This window comes from Zootoca vivipara, chromosome 9, assembly GCF_965207765.1.
Source record: "Zootoca vivipara chromosome 9, rZooViv2.hap1.1, whole genome shotgun sequence".
NCBI lineage: Eukaryota > Metazoa > Chordata > Lepidosauria > Squamata > Lacertidae > Zootoca > Zootoca vivipara.
Window position 1 is genome coordinate 59404116 of NC_142592.1, and position 23918 is coordinate 59428033.

The window sequence follows — 23918 nt, forward strand, 5'->3', positions numbered from 1 at the left end:
ACCTGAATGGAGAGTGGGAGATGTGCCCAAAAACAAGCCCTCTGTATAAAGGTAAAAATGTACATTCATTGCTCCACCTACCATGGGCATGTGGCCCCTAGAAGATGGCTCAGAGGGCCTTTGAGCAGAAAAAAATGTTAATTCACCCTTGCTTAGACAGATGTTCTCCAGATGTCACACTTGATGGTCCTCATCTATTCCAATAAACCTACTCCTTCGAACTGCCTGGCAGTTCTCTCTCTTTTGAGTGGGAGGCACCAATTGCTGCATGGCTGACATTGCCTCCCACCTGCCCTCCCAAGTGGTCCATTTCACCTGCATTGGAGTTACCTAAAAATTATCGGCAGCTGAAGTGAGCTTCCCAAGAAGTGAGCGGGTTAGATCAAGCTGGTATATACGAACTCATGTGTTGCCACCCCAAATATGTAAAGCGTTGGCTAACAGTTAGATCATCAATTAGAACAGGAGTTTCAACAGGCCCGGCTCTAGGGGTAGTCTCGGTGACGCGGGATGCCGGGCCGGCAGGAGGGCGCTGCGTGCTGCGCCCACCCAGCAGGGCGGGGGCGCTGGAGCGATCTCCGCGCCACGGCGCCCGGGCGCCCCACCGGCTTGAGACGGCCCTGAGCTTCAAGTCGGGGGATCCGGGGAATGCATGTCTCAACAGGCATGTCTTCAAGAGCTGGCAGAATGCCAATAAGATGCCCCATACAGTGGTACCTCGCAAGAGGAATGCCCTGCAAGACGAATTTTTGATGGTGACTCGCAAGACGAATTCGTTTTGTGAAAAATTCATCTTGTGAACCGCGGTTTCCCATAGGAATGCATTGAAATTTAATTAATGCATTCCTATGGGCAAAAAAGAAATTTCAATGCATTCCTATGGGAAACCGCGATTCGCAAGACGAATTTTTCGCAAAACTAATTGACTCGCGGAATGAATTAAATTCGTCTTGCGAGGCACCACTTTATTTCAGTAACATGCTGCAGCACTGTTACCACCAGTGGAAAAGCCTGCCTCCTTCATTGAGTATGAATATATATTCCAGAAGGGCAGAATCAGGAACATTTGAACTTTTATTTTCACACACACCCAACCAATCTGAACATATGTAATGTACAAATCTTTTGTTTTTTCGTTTTATACATGTATCTTATTCTTTGGGGCTCCCCCATCAAAGCAGTTGAGAGTGGATGCTTCCATGTATCAGGTGCATTTCTAGAAAACCAAGGTGTGCTCATTATTCCAGATTAATTGATCCAGATTTTCCTTTTGGAGGTGATTTTGCTGAACGTATTCAATAGAGGCTGTGCGGAGCACTGAGCAAAGAGATGATATGTTGACAGTTTTAGTACTGAAACTATCTATTATTCCTGAATGTATGACAGAACAGGAGCAATTTTTGTGATGGAATAATAGCAGAGCGGTACCTTTGGAGAACATGAATTGGGTGTTGAATGCGTGTGCACACTTATTAAGTGTTGTTTCAAAGAATATATATCGGAGCATCAATGCGCAAGAGTCCTGTTTTCCATCCCTGGTTGATAATAGAACATCTCTTTGAAGCCACATTTATTCAGTTTTATATTAGCTGTGGGGTGTGTGGGGTGTTGGATAGTACCTCTGGTAGGGAACACATTGTGCTCCTTCTGGGGTTGTTTGTCCACCTTCAGTCCCCACCCTGCACTCAGCAATCACTTATGGCTTCTAGAAGCTCTCAACCACAAAACAGACGTGACAAAGCGAATAATTGTCTCAAAATTGCATAATTACAGTCGTACCTCGGGTTACGACCACCTCGGGTTGCGAACAATTCGGGTTACGAACTCTGCAAACCCGGAAGTATTTTTCGCCGCACATACGTTCCGCGCATGCGCAGAAACGGTGTGCGAGCTTTGTGCATGCGCAAAGCGCGGAAATCGTGGAAATCGCGCTTTGCACATGCGCAAAATAGTGCTTCGGTTTACGACCTTTTTGGGTTACGAACTGCGATCTGGAACGGATCGCGTTCGTAACCCGAGGTACTACTGTATTATATATAAACTAAACCAAAACTAAGACGCCAATATTTCCAAATTCAAATCAAGTCCCTTGCTCCCATAGAATACTGTAGGAAGTTCAAAGGTATGCAAGAGTTCATTCCAACGATAATGCTTGTAGTATGGCTAGTCCATGAAGTAAGTAAGTAAGTATCAAAGGTGTACAGCACATGTTATGGAGTCCGGCAAAAATTCTGTAATCCCGCCAATCCAACAAATGCAGTTGAAATTCTCATGAAGAGGCACACAATTCAGGGACAAGGTTATCCGGATTATAGTCCTTGTGTCGCCAAATTAGCTTCATCAGCAAAGAGGTATACAGTAAGGGTCAGAGTAAGGAAACAGACCAGCACAAGATAAGGATTCAAATTCTAGAAGCTCTCAGCATGTGGCAGCAGCCACACACCAGGAAACAGCTTTGAATGGCCAGCTAAACCAGGTGAGGGTAGCCGATGGGTCCCAAACCTTCCATGAGTTAGGGACTTCCTCTGCATGTGAAGACAGGTTTTGGTGGATGGAGCGGACGAGACCAAGAGTGGGTCCAACAGTCAAGAAGGTGGTTTTTGCACTGCTGTAGGGGCAGGTGGTGCTCATCAACCTGGGAAGGTAGCCTATCTAGGAAAACTCTGGTCCTAAACTTCCACTGCCTTGCAGGATACATCGTCAGGAGAAGTAAAGGCTAAGGAGGAAAACACAAATCCGAACTGGAGTCCCTAAGACATTTTGATAGCGTCTTGTGTGCCTCCTCCCAGCAACTCCTGCAGCCAAGCTAGTGCCAAACATATTGCTCTGCTTTCCTTTGGACCACAGGAGTGAGGCTGAAAGGAGGGTCTTGTCATCTAGGTAGCCCTGCCAAAAAAGCTTTGAGAGCCTTTTCCACTCAATGCATAGAAAACACTGAGCCAAATGGACCAGTGGTCTGACTCAGTCTCTTCCTATGTCCCCCCACCTCCCAGCCCTCGTGCGTGGCCTTCACCTCATTCACAACTGCCGCTTTGTGGGTAATTACTCAGCAAATACCAATTCCCTCAGCATGCCAGTAACCAAATCATTTGTGTTGCGATAGATGTTTACAGATGGCTTGCCACAGACAGAGTTATCTTTTCTGTGTGTCACAAAAAGCTCTATTGTTGACATTCTGTGACATCACAGCCACTTATCCAATGGCTGCAGAGGGAGTGCTGTCAAGTGGCTTTTACACAGAGATTTAGTTCACCCAACAGAATGGATCCAGTTTGTGAATGGATCCAGTTTTCGTCAAATGAGAGAAGCCTAGGGCGATGGATGCCGCTTGCTGCATATTAGCCCTATAGCGAGAGTTGGCCCTTGTGCTCTGGTGCCTAAATTTAATTTCACAGAGGAACAGCTACCCAAAAGCATCCTCACCCAAGACTCAGGGGCAGCAACGTGACAAAATGCAGGGATGTTCAAGGGAAAGAGAGAAGAAACTAGGACACAGGTTTCTTTTCAAGGAAAAATTCATTCCCTCAGGTTCACTGAGCTAATTTCACTTTGCCTGTGTTAGCCAGCGAAATTGCCGCACAGATGAATTTCCCTCAGCCTGCAGAGAGCTTCTGTGATGAAGGCTAAGCATCGTTGTGGAGTAGCTGAATCGGAAGAGTGAATGCGTGTGAAGCTGCCACAGACCAGGAATATTTGCATGCTTGTGTGTTCTGTTTATATCCCACCTTTCCTCCAAGGAGCTCAAGGTGGTGTAAATAGTTCTCCTTGCCATTTTATCCTCACAACAACCCTGGGAGGCAGGTTAGGCTGAGAGGCAGGGACTGGCCTACAGTATGGTCACCCAGTGAGCTATATGGCCAAGTGGGGATTTGAACCCTGGTCTCCCAGGTCTGACACTCAAGCCACTGCAGCACACTGGCTCATGTAGACACGGTCCCCTCCTGCCTTACAAATGTAACTCAAGCCTGCAGAGAACGGTGCACCTGTTGTCTCCCATTCAAGCATCTTGGTGCAAAAGCCGATGCTGATGGGCGATGCAATGTATCTTGCAGGTCCTTCTTTATATTCTCCCATCTGGCCTGTCAAAATAAAAGCATCATTTTTATAGCTTGTCGCTGCTGTTGAGCGGTGACCTCTGCTCTGGTCTTATCGCAGCATCTCCTGCGCCAAGGGTTTTGTGATTTGGTGCTGGAGTGCAAGCTTGTGGAGTGAAGAGGTTTGCAGCTCGCTTGTCAAGTCCCGGTGATAAAAAGGGGACTAACTGCAGAGAAACTTGGTCTTCATTCTCGGTTACTTAGCAGGGGGTTAGGCTAACTGTCTCCTCTGGTTGCAACTTTTTGCAGGCCGTCTGTTCCTGGTTGTTGCCACAGGGAAGCCAGGTCCACGCAAGTTTGCTCAAGGCCCTGGTGAAAAAAAGAGACATCTCTTTCAGGCAGGCAAAGTAGGTGTGGTGTCCTTTCCAGCTCTCCTTGGTCCAGCTCAAATAGCCACCTGATGGGGAAGGACCATAGCTCAGTGCTGCTGATTGTGCTTTGGGTGCAGAAGGTCTCTGATTCCTTCATCAGCATCTCCAAGTAGGGTTGGGACCATTTCCCATTTGATGGTGGGCAGAGAAGGGGAAGAAATGGAGGCAGTGAGAGATTTTACTTTCTTGGGCTCCTTGATCACTGCAGATGGTGACAGCAGTCACGAAATTAAAAGACGCCTGCTTCTTGGGAGAAAAGCAATGACAAACCTAGACAGCATCTTAAAAAGCAGAGACATCACCTTGCCTACAAAGGTCCGTATAGTTAAAGCTATGGTTTTCCCAGTAGTGATGTATGGAAGTGAGAGCTGGACCATAAAGAAGGCTGATCGCCGAAGAATTGATGCTTTTGAATTATGGTGCTGGAGGAGACTCTTGAGAGTCCCATGGACTGCAAGAAGATCAAACCTATCCATTCTTAAGGAAATCAGCCCTGAGTGCTCACTGGAAGGACAGATCGTGAAGCTGAGGCTCCAATACTTTGGCCACCTCATGAGAAGAGAAGAATCCTTGGAAAAGACCCTGATGTTGGGAAAGATTGAGGGCACTAGGAGAAGGGGACGACAGAGGACAAGATGGTTGGACCAAACTGCAGGAGGCAGTGCAAGACAGGAGTGCCTGGCGTACTATGGTCCATGGGGTCACGAAGAGTCGGACACGACTAAACGACTAAACAACAACAACAAGAGTGTGCAATTTCTAGGTCCTGCTTGCGGGCTTCCCATGGGCACCTGATTGGCCACTGTGAGAACCAGATGCTATAGTGCTTTGGTCCAGCATGACTCTTTTTATGTTAACCATAGCTTCCTATGTTCCTTTGTGCTTACATAGCAGATTTGCTCAAGGTGACCTCATCCAGTGAGCCAAGGCAAAGAAAGAAATTAAAAAAATAAAAGAAATCAGCCCAGGGCCTCTGCCGATCCAGCTTGAGAGGAAAATTCCTCCGTGCCTGCAACTAAGATGTTCTGTCAGGCTCTGAGCATGCGCAAAATCCATCTGCCTAACCGTGAATTCCCAATGGAAACCAACACCCTGTCTTAAGCCTTTAGATTTTGTGCATTCAGGATGCATCAGTGTTGATATGTAGGGTGAGGAGTTCTTTTTAACCTAGTTAAATTCCTGACTTTAAAAAAAAGAAAGAAAGAATCAACGGCAACATTTGGAATTCAGTGCCTCATTTCGAGTCTTTCCCTTTGCCGCAGTTAAATATTAAGATTTTCATGACACTCCGGGTGACCTTTGGAGTGTGGAATCAGCAGAGACGGTTATTTGCTTTGCCTTCTGTGCAATCTTAAATTACCAGGACTTCCAGGGCAGAGTGCTGGCCCCTTCCTGCCCCTCACCTGGTGCCCCTTCCAGGTGCTAAGCCCAAAGCAAAGTCTTGCCGCTTGTGAGAGGGGCCCTGGACCAATGAAACACTGACGTCAAGCATTTTCCTTTGGCTGAGGAGGCAGATAATCCCACTTGCTGGTCACAGGGTCCCGCAGTCTGGTTCAAACCCGCATCTTAAAGAACCACCCAGCCCTGAAAACAATGACCCTCTTTCTGTAACCGTCATTATGGGAAAGCAAGATCTTGCAGCTGGGAGCTTTCAATGGGAAAAGTTGCACTGTAGACTCTTGACAGTTCGTCTTTGGGGAGAGATGGAGAAGGAACAAGAAGAGCGTCTTTATGTTTTGTTTATCGGTCAACCTGCTTGTGTTGCTGTTCTAATACACAGTACATATCAGATTAACTCTGCTGTTTATTATGAAATGCTTTATTTTCTAGCAGAGAAACCTTTTAGCAATTCATGGAGATACTGCCACACAGTTGATCCTGTAATCCAGGAGCGGGCGGCCTTTTTCATCCTGAGGGCCACCTTCTCTCATGGACATCTGGGCATGGACACTTGTAAAAGTGGATGGATCAATAAATGCACTTTTTACTTTCCTACGGTAGGCTAGTTTCCACACAAGCCTCTCTTTCCTCCATCCAAGTAAGGAAGAGGCGTTGCTAGGGTTCAAGGGCACATTCTCATCAGGAGAAAGCAAAGAATGGTGCTCTAGAGCAGGGCCGGAAAGGCGTGTGTTGCTCCAGAAAAGGTTGCAGTGCACATAGCATACCAGGGGCCGGATAGATCGATTTGGAGGACCACATTTGGCCCTTGGGCCTGTAGTTCCCTGCCATTGTTATAAACACACTGATTGCGTTTCTTTGTTATGCAAGAGCATGGGAAATACTCAGAGGGAAGAGAAGCATAAGATACTGGTCACACATCAAAAGGGAGTGGCTGTGTGACCCAGTTCTTGTCAAATATGGAGGCGGGGATTGGGATGGAGATAGGCAAAAGTAAGGTAAAGGCAGCCTATCAAAGCTCATATGCCAGAGACCCCATTATTGCTCATAGTAATGAGCATTCCTAACCAGAAAGATTTTACAGGAGACAGGCAGATGGTGGGAGGTGCCATTCAGTGCCATATTGAAGAGCCGTCCAATAGTGAAACAGACTATTCCATAGAAGTTGGTGGACTCTCCTGCATTGGAAGTTTTCAAGCAGAGGTTGGACGGCCATTTATCATTTATGATCTAGTTGAGATTGCTGCATCGCAGGGGGTTGGACTAGATGACCCTTGGGGTCCCTTCCAACTCTACAATTCTATGATTCTCTGGCCTATTTCACTTAAGAGGCTTCCTTGTTGGGAGGTTTAACTCACATGCGTTTGATTCAGGAACAACCAAGAGGAAAAGTGGCTGCAGAAGTTGTCACCCGTGGGCTTTTTTTAATTTTTAATTATTTACTTGCTCCTGATGCGTGTTTATAAGCAGGCTTGTGTTGAGCTAGACAGAACAGAGGTGTGACTTGGTATAGTTTCCAGTGTTGTCACTTCCGTTCATGGCTGGGGCGTGTGTGAGTGCGAGAGAGGAAAGACTTGCAGACAAGAGTTGGTTGGGTACCATATATTAGGATGGGCCAGCAATGTTTAGACTAGGGTCCACAGAAAGACTCATTCAGCACATCTGGCTGGCTGATTGCAACATCTGTTTGTACCACCAAAAACACGATGTCCTTCAGTTACCCATGTATCTATCATAGCACACGGTTGTGCAACAAGGGAGCGAATCCCAGAGCTAGGGGGTCCCGTCAATCGCTTCCACCCCTTCCCCTTGTCTCTTTCCTTTCTGCTGGAACAGAATGTTGAGTTCACATAAGGTGCAGTTGCAAACACCACAAGTATACGGTTGCAAGAAAGAAATGATGCAGGTGCAAGTAATTCGTTCATCTTGGAGCAGCAAGGTTTATTTTCCCTTTGATTTTCGTGGCTGTAGAAACCTTTATGCTTTTCTGTACAGTATCCTTTCTTCCCATTCGTAGTTCATAGGCCACCTGGTCCAGCGTTGGCTTTTCTTCAGTGACCAAGCAGATGCTCCTGGAATTTCATCCTGGAATTATTTCATCCTGTTTCAGTTTCCCTAGTGTTTAATCATAGCTCCTGGCTCTCCCATCAATAACAACAACAACAATGCCACAATTTTATTACTTTAAGATTATTATTATTAATAATAATAAAATAAATTGTTTCATTAATAACAAACTTTTATTAGTAATAAAATCACCCTATGCCCATAGATCTCAGGGTGGTTCACAACATAAAATCACAATATTAAAACACAAAACAAAATACATAATAAAAACAAAAAGGCAACCCAGGAATCCCTCCTTCCACAACACATTTTTAAAAGGGCATCAGATGTGAATCTTAAAAGAGTAACAGATTTACAAACCTGTGCTCTCACTCTTAAGAAACTGATGGTTAATTTTCAGAAAAAGTGAGCTAGAAATGAGGTTTTTTGTGGTGTGTTTTTTTAAAAAAACTTTTAAAAATAGCTCCCCCCCCCACCTTCTGTCCAGCAAACAACTTAGCAATGAAAGAGGTTTTACTGGAACTTGTAATATTGTGTTCAAGTGCTCCATCTGGTGGTTCCCATTGTGAAAGGCATTGCAAAGGCATTTATTCTGCCTTTTCCATTGACCCATTGATCTTAATTATCCTTCTGAACCACCAGGCATCACTTAGCAGCTTCATTAGCCAGTTTGGGCATCTTAGCATTTACTCTGTGAGAGAGATGAGTCAAAGTTTTTTCAAACCTTTACTAAATTAAGTCATTCTTTCTTGCTTTTGTTTCTCTGCGGAGAAAAGCCTCCCAAGCACTCTTCTTTTTCTTATTCTTCATGCAAAACAAAGGGCTTGTGCATACGATTTAAAAGCTTGCATTTGTTTTGTGATATTATTATTATTATTATTATTATTATTATTATTATGCTTGTGTTCTTCAGCGATGCCAGGGCATCTTAGACGCCTGAAGACATTTCTGGGAGAGAGAAAATGAGACTCTTGAGAATTCTCTCTCTCTCTTCAATAAATAACTAAATGTGATTATAATCGTGTTTCTTTAGTGCCCCTATTAATATTGCCGTTTGTAAATAGTGCCACTTGAGTTAAGTTGGCTGGGGCCCGCTGCAAAATCTAAGACATTTTTGAAGCCTGAAGCTGGAATGAAACATTATGGTTAGGTAGGGCAGGAAAACTTGATTTATTTTGTTCTGCCTCTTTCGTAAGGGGCTGGTCCTAGCTCAGCAGAACGTCCCAGGCGGGGGGGGGGGGGGACGGGACAGAAAGTACCCCCCTGCCACTGTTTCACCAGCCTCTGACGCTGCTTCTCCACCAACCCAAGGCTGCTGTTTCGCCCTGTCTCATGGGTGGGCCAGGCCTGGTCCCAGGGTCAATCATCTCCAGGTAGGGCTGGGATTAAGACCCCTGTTTGAAACCCTCAAGAGACAGTCAGCATAGATAACACTGAGAGAGAAGGACCAGTGGTTTCAGTCGGTAGAAGGCAGATCCTTGGGTTCCCAAGCTACCGTACTTTTCCGTGTATAAGACGAGGGTTTTTTTTTTACTCTAAAATAATGTTCAAAATTGGAGGCCACCTTCTGCACAGATAGTGCAGGGGGTGGGGGGGGCCGATTGGTTGCAGCCACAAGCAGGAGCTTGTCAGCGATGATAGGGTGGGTGATTGGTGGCTGTGGCAAGGGCTGCTGTGGATTGGCTGCTGCTGCGGCAATTGGGTTGGTGATCGGTGGCTGTGGCTGTGGCTGTGGCAAGCGCTGCTGTGGATTGGCTGCCGCTGTGGCAATTGAATTGGTGATTGGTGGCTGTGGCAAGCGCTGCTGTGGATTGGCTGCCGCTGTGGCAATTGGGTTGGTGATCGGTGGCTGTGGCTGTGGCTGTGGCAAGCGCTGCTGTGGATTGGCTGCTGCTGCGGCAATTGAATTGGTGATTGGTGGCTGTGGCAAGCGCTGCTGTGGATTGGCTGCTGCTGCGGCAATTGAATTGGTGATTGGTGGCTGTGGCAAGCGCTGCTGTGGATTGGCTGCCGCTGTGGCAATTGGGTTGGTGATCGGTGGCTGTGGCTGTGGCAAGCGCTGCTGTGGATTGGCTGCTGCTGCGGCAATTGAATTGGTGATTGGTGGCTGTGGCAAGCGCTGCTGTGGATTGGCTGCCGCTGTGGCAATTGGGTTGGTGATCGGTGGCTGTGGCTGTGGCAAGCGCTGCTGTGGATTGGCTGCTGCTGCGGCAATTGAATTGGTGATTGGTGGCTGTGGCAAGCGCTGCTGTGGATTGGCTGCCGCTGTGGCAATTGGGTTGGCGACTGGTGGCTGCAGCAAGGGCTGCTGTGGACTGGCTGCCGCTGCGGCAATTGTTCGTGCGCTTGCTGGCGAGCGGGCAGGCGCTTTGAGGCTTCTGTGACATGTGTGATTGGCAGCGTTTGTCAGTCTGGTGGGTGATTTTTGGTACCCCCACCCCAATAAAGCTCATCAACTCTGGGCCACCTCCCCCCCATTTTCTTAAATTGGAGCCCCCCAAAACAGAGGCCGTCTTATACATGGGGGCGTGTTATGCACGAAAAAATACAGCAAATGGTGTTAGATGAATATTGTAGCGACGGGATCTCTGAAATGGAAACGTAACATGTGAAACTTCTGCCCCAGGGTAGAGTCTCTTATGTACCTTCCCCCACCCAATCGACATCTCCCAGGTCCTTTCCATCACCCTGCCCCATGCTAGCAAATGTCTTTCGGGTTTTGTGTTAGTCAGTGGGGCAACTGTCTCTTCTGCATTCCCCTCTTCCATCTCCTCTAGGCTAACATTTGCTAGGCAGCACAATTCAAGTTTAGAACGAGGATAAGTTGCCATTATTTCTCTCCTGTCTCTTTCTTTTCCATCCCTGCTTGACCGTTTCAAGTTATCAGTTTATAACCATCTGAATTTTTACAAATTAAACAGGCTATGAAGAAGGCCATGGCCATGTTCTCAAAGAGGAAATTGTGCTAAATTCAGTACATGATTTAAATTTTAAAGCAATCTTGAGTCCCATTATGGATATATGACCCCTTCTGTCCGCTACATTGTAATAAAAGTGAAACAAGATTTTTTTAAATAAAAAAAAATCATTAATTGTGGAGATTATTTTATTTTATGCACTGCCCCCCTCCCTCCCCTCTCTGATGCCGAATATTAAGGGAGGTTCAATGGCAACTGTGTTTCCGGCCACACAGGAAATTCCTAACCCTTGACAATCTCTTCGTCTCATCTCAAAACGGGACAAGTCGAAGGCTTGAGATCCTCAGACTGGAAACGTTATGATTTGGTGCTGTTGTCCGAAAACAACCAGAACATAAAAATCCAATGTGGAGTCCAAATTATCCCAAAATCCACATTAAGGCCAAATCTTTATTTGGCCAACCAAAATGTAAAAAGAAAGAAAGAAAGAAAGAAAGAAAGAAAGAAAATCATTTGCAAGCTTTTGAGTTTCTCCAGAACTATTCATCTGGCTAGATGATAAACAAAGCAAAATTTAAATAAAATTGGAGGGCTATTCTCTGCATTGTAAGAGTCTTACTGTACAATCATGTTGTGCAGTGTCTTCCCAGAAGTACACCATGTTGAATTCAATGGGGCTTACGTCAAGCTAAATTGTGTTAGGCTTGCCCTGATGGAGGGCAAGAGGAAGCAGCAGACATCCAGATGAGGCTCTGTTAGGTTCTGTCTAAATATCAGATTTCTTGGAAAGAAAGAAAAATAGTGAAATGACGTAGCATCTGCTTCACATGTAGAAAGTCCTGGGTTCATTCCTTGGCATCTCCAAGTAGGGAGAGACCCCGGTCCATCAATGTAGATGGATGAATGGACCAGTGGCCTGACTCTGGTGGACTGATTTTTAAGCGTAACACACAGGTTCCTTTGTAAATAGAGGGAAAGTAAATCATTGCATAGTCCTTTCATTAGCAAAGGTAGAGATTAATTTTTAAGTGAAATGTCAGTTGAAGCCAAAATTGGGTACCTTTACAGATCAGTTGGAGGGAATGTTCTCTCTGAGATGTAAGTCCCGTCCCATCCCATCGTCACGTCCCCAGGAAGCGGAGGTGGGGAAATTTGTTCCAACAGTAAGGCGTGATTGATTAATTGCAGTGTTATTAGCGACACTTCTCCCGATCTTTGGAACACAGAATTTCAAAGAACCAAGGTTCTGATGGCAGAATCCTGATGCGGACATGACTGTTAACCCTGGTTAGCACTCTCCTTGGTTTGTTGCCTTGACCCTGGTTAACTGTCTGGGACTAGGAATCAGATGCCTCTTTTGTCAGGCAATGGAGTCCAGGACTCCAAACCTAAGAGGTTCTTATGAGGTAAATACTATACCAATTTTTAAAACGTAAACAAACACCTAAATAGTTTCTGAACGGTGCAGCTGGGTCAGTTTGACATGAGCTACAGAGATGGCACGCAAACTCTTCCTTGGGCAAAGCTACAGATCATCCTTATAAGGTCTCCAAAGTCAACAGCCTCTCCTTGCCTTTTGCAGAAGAGCCCCCCCCATCCTTCTTCTGAGAAACGTGTCAAACAAGTATATGGATCATGTTTTTCATCCCTGCTTAATCTTTGGGATAAAAATCCCTACGGAGACTTGTCTGCAAATTCTAAAATAACCTGTTATTTCCACCGAAGCTGCCGGCATGTGCTGCTCAAGGCTTTTTTGGAAATTAAAAGAGTCGGGAAGCAGGGGGGAGGAGAGAAAGGAGCCATGTTTACTTTTAATTTTGTTTTAAGACACTTGGCCAGAGAGTTCATGATGTGACTTGGAAACTATATCGAATCATGATTTATGGCCGGGCTGTTATTTTATAAAGGGCAAAGGCAAGCCAGGCACAGCTGCCTGCCTGTTCCTCGGTTTGCACCCTGCATGCCAATAACCTGCAGTCTATCTTAACCCTTTTCATTGTTTCTTTTCTCTCTGTGTGTGTTGGTGTGTGTGCATGTGGCCTGTGGCCTGCCGGAGAGCTTGATTGATAGGACACGTAGAATGGCCAGGGTCGCCTGGTCTGCTTGGTGAACTTGTTTCATGTTGGGGAAAGGTTGCAAGCCCTCCAATCAAATGAATTGACAAATTTTGGCTAAAGCTGCTGTGGGTTCTGCCAAGGTGGGCTGAAGGAAAACAGCTTCCTGGAGCTCTGCGGTAACATCCTTTCGACATGCATAGAATAATAGAGATGGAAGGGAACCTGAGGACCATTTAGTCCAGTGTTTCTCAACCAGTGTGTCTCCAGATGTTTTGGGACTACAACTCCCATCATTCCTGACCACTGGTCTTGCTAGCTAGGAATGATGGGAGTTGTAGTCCCAAAACATCTGGAGGCACACTGGTTGAGAAACACTGATTTAGTCCAACCCCCTGCAAATATATGGCTGTCCAGTACAGGGATCGAACCTGCAACCTTGGTGTTATCAGCACCACACTCTAATCAACTCTTGGATTATACTGGCAAACCTGGGGCAAGCAACAATATATGATTGCATTTGCGCTGCCGGATCCACACAACCTGCAGTTTAACTCACACAAGCATATGAAGCTGCCCCTGTACAAAGGACCAAGCTAGATGTCACGTCAGATGTGTTTTGACCCTGGAGAACACACCAAGGAGACAAAGTAGAACAGTATACAGTGTACATGCATGGGGGACTCTGGTCATTAAATTTGCTCCATCCATCCCTACCTCACCTGTAGCATTCAGCTGACTGCACAACTTGTGTCCTGCTCATCACCCAAAGAGCTTCCCATGCTCAATCCATATCAATGGCGGCTGACGGCAAGGATGGGGAACCTTATTCTGTGATGGGCAGGAGCCAAGTTGCACATTTTGCAAAACATACAGGCAAACAAAGCACCAGGAGAATTGACTCTTGTGCCGAGTATCTGCATGTATGAAAGCAATAAGGAGGGCTATCGTCTATTTGTTGGTACACCCCTTTCAGTTACTAAAACGTTTGGTATGTCTGCACCAGGAAAACAAGTGTTTGTCATCTTTGTTCATCTGCGAAACACACACACACACACACACACACACACACACAATGCTTCTGTAAATCCTGTGAAATGCATTGGCAAGGTATACATTTCCACTTTCAGTGGTATATGAGAGCGTTGAGATATGCAGTATTTATTTTAAGAACGTATGCAGCACATCCTTTACCCAAAGTGGATTTCAGAGCATTGTACATACTGTAACAAATTTTAAATCTCCAGCACAGTATTGAATATGGCAGCACGAGATCACCTTGGTTTGGGTTCTGATTTAGCCATTTCCTGACTTGCTTTTTTTGGGGGGGGGCTAAAGCTTCACTCTTTCTCTACTTCCAGTCTTCGGGTACCAGTATTACAGTTGACATTGCAGTCATGGGAGAGGCTCACGGACTCATTACAGACCTCCTGGCGGATCCTTCCTTACCGCCAAATGTCTGCACCTCCCTTCGGGCGGTGAGCAACCTGCTCAACACGCAGCTAACCTTCCAAGCCATCCACAAACCGAGGATCAACCCTTTGGCATCTTTCAATGAGAACTACACCTGCTCTGACTCAGAGGAATGCTCAGAGAAGGGAGAAAAGCTGACTGTTCCCAAGGTAAGCGTCCCTCTTTCAGGTTGTGGTTTCTTTTCCTCGGGTGTTAATTCTGTGACTGTAAGAAAATACATTCTGTGGGAAATAGATGCTTCAGGGTGAGGCATGCACCGTCCCCTCGCCTTTTATACTCACGACAACCCTGTGAGATGTATATGCAGAAAGACAAGGGCCGGCCCAAAGTCATCCAATAACCTTGCTATTTGCGGCTGAGTCAGAATTTGAACCCAGGTTTCACTACTATAAGTCCAACACTCACACCACTACTCCACAAAGGCTCACAAGCAAGCCCAAGGCCACCCCAAGTGCTGTTGGCTATCAGTCAGTAGTGTAATGGGAAATTCAGAAGTGCAGGGTCCCTTTGTAATAGTCACAGCCACTCAGCCCCCTTCTAAGTTTATACAGTAATCTTATAATTATACAAGCTACAGGAAGAAGCTAACAGAATACTCATTTAAAAATAATTCTTTCCCTCTCTTCTCCACCCCATTCACAATGTTTTCTTTGCAAACTGACTGCCAGTAACTGCTGGCAATCATGGACGAAATACTACCCAGTTGAAAAGTCTTCCTGTCTTATCCTTAGCGCTTCCGGAAAAGTCTGCCCCCAGGTCTTTTGCGACGAGTGTCGTCCACTTGGACAACAACCACATCTGCAACTGGTTTGCCCACTTTGGAGCCAGCTCCAGTGAGAAGAGACCGCAGTGCTAGCATCAAACTTCATGATACTTCATCATCCGGGTGAGGAAATAATTGTTTGGGGGGGGTGGGTGGTTCTATGACAAAAAGTCCTGTGATTCTCTGTAGCATCTGAGAACCTTAAGTGTTGACTTCTTCCTGGAAACAGTAGATGTTTTGGATTGGATTATCACTTGTCTTTTGATGGTGTAATCACAAAGACTAAGATCACCGTTCTCGTAGATCTCCTGCTCTGAGATCATGCCAAGGTCCCACAGAGATTCCCAATTGGACTTGAAGGAGATTATCAACAGGGCAGAAACTAACTAAAAGCATATTCTGCAGGACCTTGGACAGAAACTGACTAGCTCAGATGTTGCTCCAGCAAAGGTGAAAAGTTGAGTCAAGCCCTCAAGTGCTGCTGCAATTCCTTTTTCCATCCCTGGCCTTGTCTCCCAGATAATCAGTGAAGGGGAGAAATATTCAAATGACTGACGACACCAGAGAGTAAATAACCCCCACTGTATATCTAAAAAAGTGAAAAATGGAAATAAAAAGGGTGATAAAAACCATTTGATAATCTCTCATGGACGATTTCATAAAATTGAAAAATCTTAACCAATTAAATGAGCATTCAGTTATCACACTTTAAATTGATTCATCCATCAAATAATTGTTTCTTTATAAGTGTCAGATCTGATTGAAAAGGATATCTTTAGCCTGCACTTGAGGGATTAATTATGCTTTTTCGGCATATAATGAAAAGGAACAGATCCTATTCTCAGATTGGGAATGGAAATCCTTTTCTCCAAAAAAAAAAAAAAACACCTTTTAACCAACCACCTCTAAAATTATTTTGCTGTTGTTTAGTCGTTTAGTCGTGTCCGACTCTTCGTGACCCCATGGACCACAGCACGCCAGGCACTAAAATTATTTACTCCCACGCATACACCTAACTAGTGCTCTCACACTTTTAAAACATTGAGTCCCAGCCATTGCCTTGACCCATTCCACAATTGGGAGGTGATATCAGATAGGTAGAGGAGGAGTGGGAGAGCTGGAGAAGAGCAACGGATTGCCAATCCAGTTGGGCCAGAAGTAAGTGCATGATCCAAAACTTGCAGGGGTTAACATCTATGACAGCAGCAGAGGAGCAAAAACACCAGGCACAGAGGCATAATATCAGGGATAGGTTGGAGGCAAGAGCGTTTTTAATTGGACATTCGTTGGCAGACAAGGGGCATTAGCCAGCTGCATTTGGTATCCATAGGTACATCTGTTCATCCTTTGAACATTATGGAGAATATATGCAATCATTTGGGGAAGCAACTGTGGAATTTCCCCTGCCACTCCCCCCCCCCCGGAAAAGTAGCTTACCTTGGTCAGAGATAGCACTGGTCTCAGGTTCTTTTACAAAACAACATCATGAATTATATGACCATGGGATAGCCATGATAGACTCCTAAGTCAAACATCTTGGTCTGCACTTATAATGGGTCCAATAGAATTGTCCTAATACCTCTGGTCCAAGCAGAAACAGCTGATTATAACCCCTCGGTTGATCTCTGCTCTCTTTTCACAGCTCCGATGCTTGGAACAATTCCCACCTGATGAACCTCACCAAAAGCAGGTCGTTCTCCGCCTCCTATGCAATGTCTGCTGCAAACCATCTGAATTCCAAGCGGCCAAGTCGGCAAGGTTGGTTGGCTCTTGGGCATATAGATGCGCTGTGAGGCTATGGGTCACAACAGGGGTCTCTTAAGTGTGCTGTGTTCAAAATCACTCCATGGGGAACAGCCAAGGGTGTGTTTCTTGCCCAGCTGTGCTATATTTGCAACTGTAGCACGGACTGCGCTTTGAATTGAGCCACAGGTGGAAGACCAGAAATATTAGCTGTAATTGCAGACTTACTCTCCTACAAGCTGAGTGGCAAAGAGCTCTTTCACATCCTATGTTAAGGACAGTAGCTTAATCGTAGAGCATCTGCTTTCCATGCAGGAAGGTCCCAGGTTCTATCTCTGACATCTCCAGAGTAGGGCTGGGAATGCCCCCTGCCTGGGAAGATGCTGCCAGTCAGTGTAGACAATTCTGAGCCAGATGGACCCAATGGTCTGGCTTCCTATGGTCCCCAGCATGAACGGCAAGAGGGGGCTTAGCAGAGACCTTCCATTCTTTTGCATCTCAGGAGCAGTGCAGGAGACAAGCATCTCTCTGCATTTTTATTTTAAATTTAAGACAACCAATGGAAGCCTCTAGATTTCATCAGAGAAGCAGCAGGCCGGGAAGAAGGAAGGGAAGAGCATAAAAAAAACCTTTCTCTCCAGTGCATTTGTGTGTTTAAAAAACCAGCAATACCTTTTAGAAATGCAGTCAATGGGAGAGTGATTTTGATCTGAAAAGGTGCCCTGCAGGGAAGTTTAAATACCTTCTACCTGCCCCCAGCTAGGGATGCGGGTGGCGCTGTGGTCTAAATCACTGAGCCTCTTGGGCTTGCTGATCAGAAGATCGGCTGTTTGAATCCCCATGACGGGGTGAGCTCCCGTTGCTTAGTCCCAGCTCCTGCCCACGTAGCAGTTCGAAAGCACGTCAAGTGCAAGTAGATAAATAGGCGGGAAGGTAAACGGCATTTCCGTGCGCTGCTCTGGTTCGCCAGAAGTGGCTTAGTCATGTTGGTCACATGACCCGGAAGCTGTCTGCAGACAAACGGCGGCTCCCTCGGCCTATAGAGCAAGATGAGCGCTGCAACCCCAGAGTTGTCCGTGACTGGACCTAATTTGAGAGGGAACTCCCCCTGAAGATTCACGACAAGTTTTTAAAATGTTTTACGCACTTTGTCTGGTTTTTTATGTTTAGATCTCACCCTTTTCCAAAGAAGCCCAAGACAACCACACGTAGTTCACTTTTGTCAGTGGCAGATTTTGGGCTCTCAGGTGTCAGCGATGCCCCGTGCTATGTGAAAATTTGGCAGCGCTCTAAAACTGCCAGTGGCTCTGTCTCCCCCCTGCTCTGCCCCCTGCTCCACGAATGTGTGTGTTGGGTCCCTAAGCATGCTAGCTAATGCAATTCCCATTTTGAGTCCTCATACTAGCATATGGAGTATTTAAAGCTGAGATTGGAACTTCTGCCCTGTCCTGGCTACCCTCTTGTGGACTGTAAGAACTTCCAATGAAATCTCTGTTGGAGAAGCTTTGGTCTGCCTGAAGCAAGTGGGACCTGGGAGAGACCAGGGTTCAAATCCCTGCTCAGCCATGAAGATCATGGGGTGACCTAGGGCCAGTCACAGTCTCTCAGCCTTACCTACCTCACAGAAGGTCCTTTACCTTTTAGGGAGCGGGTGGCCCTGTGGTTTAAACCACTGAGCCTCTTGGGCTTGCTGATCAGAAGGTCGGCAGTTCAAATCTGTGCGATGGGGTGAGCTCCTGTTGTTCTGTCTCAGCCTGTGCCAACCTAGCAGTTCGAAAGCACCCCAGTGCAAGTAGATAAATAGGTACCGCTGCAGCGGGAAGGTAAACAGAGTTTCCGTGCGCTCTGGTTTCTGTCACGGTGTTCCGTTGTGCCAGAAGGGTTTTAGTCATGCTGGCCACATGACCCAGAAAGCTGTCAGTGGACAAACGCCGTCTCCCTCGGCCAGAAAAGTGAAATGAGTGCCGCAACCCCATAGTCGCCTTTTATTGGACTTAACCGTCCAGGGTTCCTTTACCTCTTACCTTTTATACCTCAGAGTTGCTGTGATGATAAAATGGGGAGGAGGAGCACCAACCTTGCTTGAGTTCCTTGGAGGAAAGATAGAAAATAAATGCTGTAAATGCATACCCCTTTATTTCTTGGTCATTCTTCCTCCTATTAGGTATCCCGCCAAATATTTCGCCTCTTACCTCCCCAAGCCATTCGCCCATCCACGGCACTCCAGCCAGCAGCCCCACCAGCAAGACCTCCAGCGAACAATTCCCCGAGTCGACGGTCACTGCCACTAAGCAAACGCTGAAGCCCCATAGGGTCTTGGGTTGCACCCAGAGCGCCCCTAACCTTCCGGAGCCTGTTGTGGCCACGCCTGTCATTTGCAGCAGGTAAGATGCTTCTCTGGCACTTGTTGGGACCGTCTTTCATTTCCCTCTCCCCACACTTCCCTTCAAGGCTCTGTTCTGCACAACGCAATTGCATTATCCATAACCCAATATGAGTGTGTTTTGGTGGGGTGGGAGAACCACGGCTGTGATAAGTTTGCCCGTTTCTACAATACCGAAGGGGACCGTGGCTCAGGTCCTAGGGTTTCTGGATTGTACCTCACCTTCCACTTGCTCCCTAAGTATTTGAAGAGTTGAGCTAAGACTCTACGCGTTGTTTTGGCTCGCCCCAGCTGCATCAGGGTCCCTCAGACAATATCAAGTCCCTTTGACCTTAGCCAGGCGGACTTGCCTTTTTGTTGCGTCCTATATTTTGACTTCTTGGAACTAGATCCATGGCAACATCCAAAAAAGAAAACAAAGGGTTCCAAGAAGCAGGCTGTTTTGGTCTTGCTTAAAAGCTCAGTGGCAATAGGTTGTGTTTGTTTAATGCTATTATGTAACACTCCTAATTGGGTCCAGGTTTGAGTGTTTGCTTTTTTAAAAATGGCACTTTCTAAAACTTTCACCCGCGAAAGTTGTATGGCATTCCAGCAGGCTTGTTCGTCGCTGCGTACTCCGGTCTCTCTCCATTGTGTTATTCTGGTGGGAAAGAAAGTCAGAAGGGTGGTATTCTAGGCCGTGCCAAGCAGCCAGCATACATGAGTTTATATTCTCTTGACTGCAATGGCATTGTCTAGTTTAAAACATGAACAATTCTCACATATTATATACATTGTATGTTAGAGAACATAAAAATACCTTGTTGGGTCCCATCTAGTCCAGCATCCTGTTCTCACAGTGGCCAACTAGATGCCTGTGGGAAACTGGCAAGCATAAGAGCTCTTTCCCCTCCTGTGGTTTCCAGCATCTGGGATTTGGAAACATTATTGTCTCTACTTGTAGATGCAGAGCATAGCCATCCTGGCCAGCAGCCATTGATAGTCCTCTCCTCAGTGAATCTGTCCAGTCCATTTTTAAAGATAGATGGCCATCTGTCATGGATGCTTGAGTTGAGATTCCTGCATTGCAAGGGGGGTTGGACTAGATGGCCCTCGGAGTTCCTTCCAGCTCTACAATTCCATGATTCCACGAAGACCTTCTAAGGTCATGGCAATCACCACCTCCTGTGGGAGTGAATTCCATAGTTTTAACCCTGTGCTGTATGGTGAAGTGCTTTCTTTTAGCTGCCCTGAATCTTCCAACATTCAGCTTCATTGGATACAGTCAAACCTCGGCTCTTGAACGCCTCCGTTTTGGAACATTTTTGGCTCCCAAACACCGAAAACCCAGAAGTAACTGCTCTGGTTTTTGAACAATTTTCGAAAGCCGAACAGCTTCTGAGCTGCGTTTTTCATCCCCCCCCCCATTGACTTTGCAACCAGCCCATGGATCCTCAGTTTTTGAACTTTTCGGAAGCCAAATAATCTTCTGGAATGGATTAAGTTTGAAAACCAAGGTTCCACTGTATACCATTATGCACATATATGATCCATGTTTCCTAAAGGAACTAGCACAGAAAAAGAATTTTCATCAATTTATGTAATAATTATGCATTCATATTTATAGTTATGCTGTAGAAATATAGTTCTGCATGGGACTTATATGTGTTATACATATTTTTGCATATAATTATTTGGGGTTTTAAAAAAAATGCACAAGCAGCTCAGACATAAATGGGTGCACAGGGCAAGAGTTTGATGCAGGTGAACGTCAATAGACTGGCTTCCTTGTATGAATCTGCTTAAAACAGATTCTTCTTCCATTCCTATTTCACGCACCCAGCTCTCCACATACAGGGCACAGTCCTTTGCAAGCTGTGTGAAGCAGGGCAGCTGCTCTGTATTTTCACCCCTCTAGTTTTACACGATGTCTGTCCTTTGACCTGTGCTCTAGCTGTGGCAGACCGTATAACCCAGCAGACCCTGGCGAAGGATCTCTGAGCAGACGGGAAGGCGGAACGCACACCCTGAACAGAACAGGTGGGCAAGTTGTGTCTGAAGTTAAGAGGGAAAAAGAAAAAGAAACTTCCGTTTGGAGCAGAATCACTAAAATTGCCCATTTATTGCCACTGCTGTTTTATTTTTATCCAAACATTTGCCACTTGTTTGTCAAGACCCCGAGGCCTCCCCCTTATGTTGAAGAATAACGCCTAGACATAATATATTAGGTTAATGGGCAAATTTAGGCCACAACTTTATTGGTTACAGAATGTGAGTGGTATTGGCTTAGGCATTGGAATTGAACCAACTATATCTGACTCCTTCCCCAACTTGCAGGTAGTCTCATGAGGATCAACTACCAATAGGGGGAGCCCTGTTGGTGTACATCAATGAGAGCTCTCCCAGGGTACCCAATGGGGTCATAACAAGGCCCTAGCCCAGGCTTCCCCAAACTGCGGCCCTCCAGATGTTTTGGCCTACAACTCCCATGATCCCTAGCTAACAGGACCAGTGGTCGGAGAAGATGGGAATTGTACTCCAAAACATCTGGAGGGCCGAAGTTTGGAATGCCTGCCCTGGCCCATACCCGGGCTTCAGACATGATTCACACCCCTAGATCCCTTTACTGGAATACCCTTAAAATGGAGGGGCAAGTGATGGCCACACCTCCCCTCCCCCAGACCAGGTTTTACCAATGCCTAACTGCCACTTGAGCCAAAGGCTCGCTGCGCACACAGCAATGTGTGTTTTGTGTGTATACACACACACACACACACACACACACACACATATATATATATATAGTGTGTTTAAAATTGCTGTAACTTCTCCTGGGACCTTATCCCAGAACTACAATTCCCAGTATTTTTTGTATTTTTTTAAAAAACCATTCCCTTTTCCTAGGGCACTCTGGGAATTGTAGCTGTGTGAGGGAAATGGGGATATCCTAACCATTTTCTGCACCCTTCACAACCTACGTTTCTCAGGATTTTCTGGGGGAAGCAACAGCTGTTTAGAGCGGCCCGATACAGCTCTGATTGCATAGTGCAGAAGGGGCCCCTGTCTGTCTGTCTGTCTCTCTGTCTGTCTGCCCTGAGCGAATTTGGAGATTGGCAGAGCAAGGCACACAGCAGCGTAGGAAGCAGCTTTTGACAGCTCAGAGGAACTGTTTCCGTTACCGGCTTGATCCCTGACAGCGACTAACAGGCAGCTGGGCTTGCATTTTTCAGAGGACCCAGCACAAGCCACCTCCGACTACGAAACAAACAACAGCGACAGCAGCGACATCTTGCAGAATGACGACGAGACGGAGTGCTCCAAGGAACGGGAGCGCATGGGGTCCATCTGCAGGGCGTACACGCCAGAAACCATCATACTGCATACTCTGTTGCCGCCTGAGGTATCTCATTCACTTTTTCTGCCTGTGTGTTTCTAGCATGCCTGTTGAGGGGGAAAGGCACTGCCTCAAGGTTTTGCAAAAGTAAATAAATAATCATTTCCCATTTGGATCACATCTCTGTGGCTGAGCCACACTACAGGTTTCCCACTCAATCCATAGCATCTCAACCTAAGACAGGGGTGTGGAGCCCCAGGCACGGGAGACAGATGTGGCCCTCAAAAACCCCACCAGGCCACAAGCCTCAGTGACCCTTTGAACTGCGATGACGCCTCTTGCTCATCTGGTTGAAAGACAGGCACTTCTAGGTTTAATGTGGCTGGAATGTAGCTTTTGCTGCACAAAGGTGGGAGTCTGTTGCTCCGCCTACTTTCTCCTCTGGCCCCGCCCCCTGTTGACATGGTTTCCCCCCCCCCAAAAAGAAGTTGCCCATGAAGAATTGTGGCCCGTAGGCTGAGAAAGGCCCCGCACCCCTCCTTCAAGAGAAGCTTGGGCAGCAGGTGTCCTCTGAGACCTGTCGGAGTTAAAGGTAAAGGACCCCTGGATGGTTAAGTCCAGTCAAAGGCGACTATGGGGTTTCGGTGCTCATCTCGCTTTCAGGCTGAGGGAGGCGCCGTTTGTCCTCAGACAGCTTTCCGGGTCATGTGGCCAGCATGACTAAACCGCTTCTGGCACAACGGGACACCGTGATGGAAACCAGAGCGCACGGAAACGCCATTTACCTTCCTGCGGGAGCGGTACCTATTTATCTACTTGCACTGGTGTGCTTTCGAACTGCTAGGTAGGCAGGAGCTCAGACAGAGCAACAGGAGCTCACCCCGTCACGGGGATTCGAACCGCCGACCTTCTGATCGGCAAGCCCAAGATGAATCAGTGGCTTGAACCAACTGGAGTATATTTTCAGGGCTGGTCCAGGTACTTTCTTGTCAATGTTTCTGCCAATCCACGCTCGCATCTGCCTCATTGGGAACAGTTGCTGTGATTGCTAGGCCTGCACTCTTTTGGTTCCTCTGAATAAGGAGTTAACTTCACGGATACCAAATGCTTCATTACTTACTCCTGACTCCGGCTCCTGACAGAGTGGAGAAACTGCCAAGGAAGCCCCTTCTGCTGATCTCAGCACCCAAGAGGGTCTGTAGGGAAGTAGGTGGTCTTTCAGATATTTGGGGCCTGAGTCATTGATGGGCTTTAAACACTAACAGAAGCACCTTGTGTTGTGGCCCAAAACAAACTGTCAACCAATGCAGCTTGAAGCTCAACATTATGAGTGCTTATTAT

At 46.5% G+C, this 23918-nt stretch overlaps 1 protein-coding gene across 4 annotated transcripts in view; it reads left to right on the forward strand.

Annotated features, from left to right (window-relative positions):
• The window catches only part of PDE3A (phosphodiesterase 3A), a 263891-nt gene that overhangs the window by 206737 nt on the left and 33236 nt on the right, over positions 1-23918 (forward strand). For all 4 annotated transcript variants that reach the window (XM_035127082.3, XM_088652452.1, XM_088652453.1 and 1 more), the window contains 6 exons: positions 14264-14524; positions 15107-15261; positions 16781-16896; positions 19046-19265; positions 21198-21283; positions 22474-22643. In XM_035127082.3, the coding sequence (XP_034982973.3) occupies positions 14264-14524; positions 15107-15261; positions 16781-16896; positions 19046-19265; positions 21198-21283; positions 22474-22643 (1008 nt within the window). The remainder of the gene's footprint in view (positions 1-14263; positions 14525-15106; positions 15262-16780; positions 16897-19045; positions 19266-21197; positions 21284-22473; positions 22644-23918) is intronic.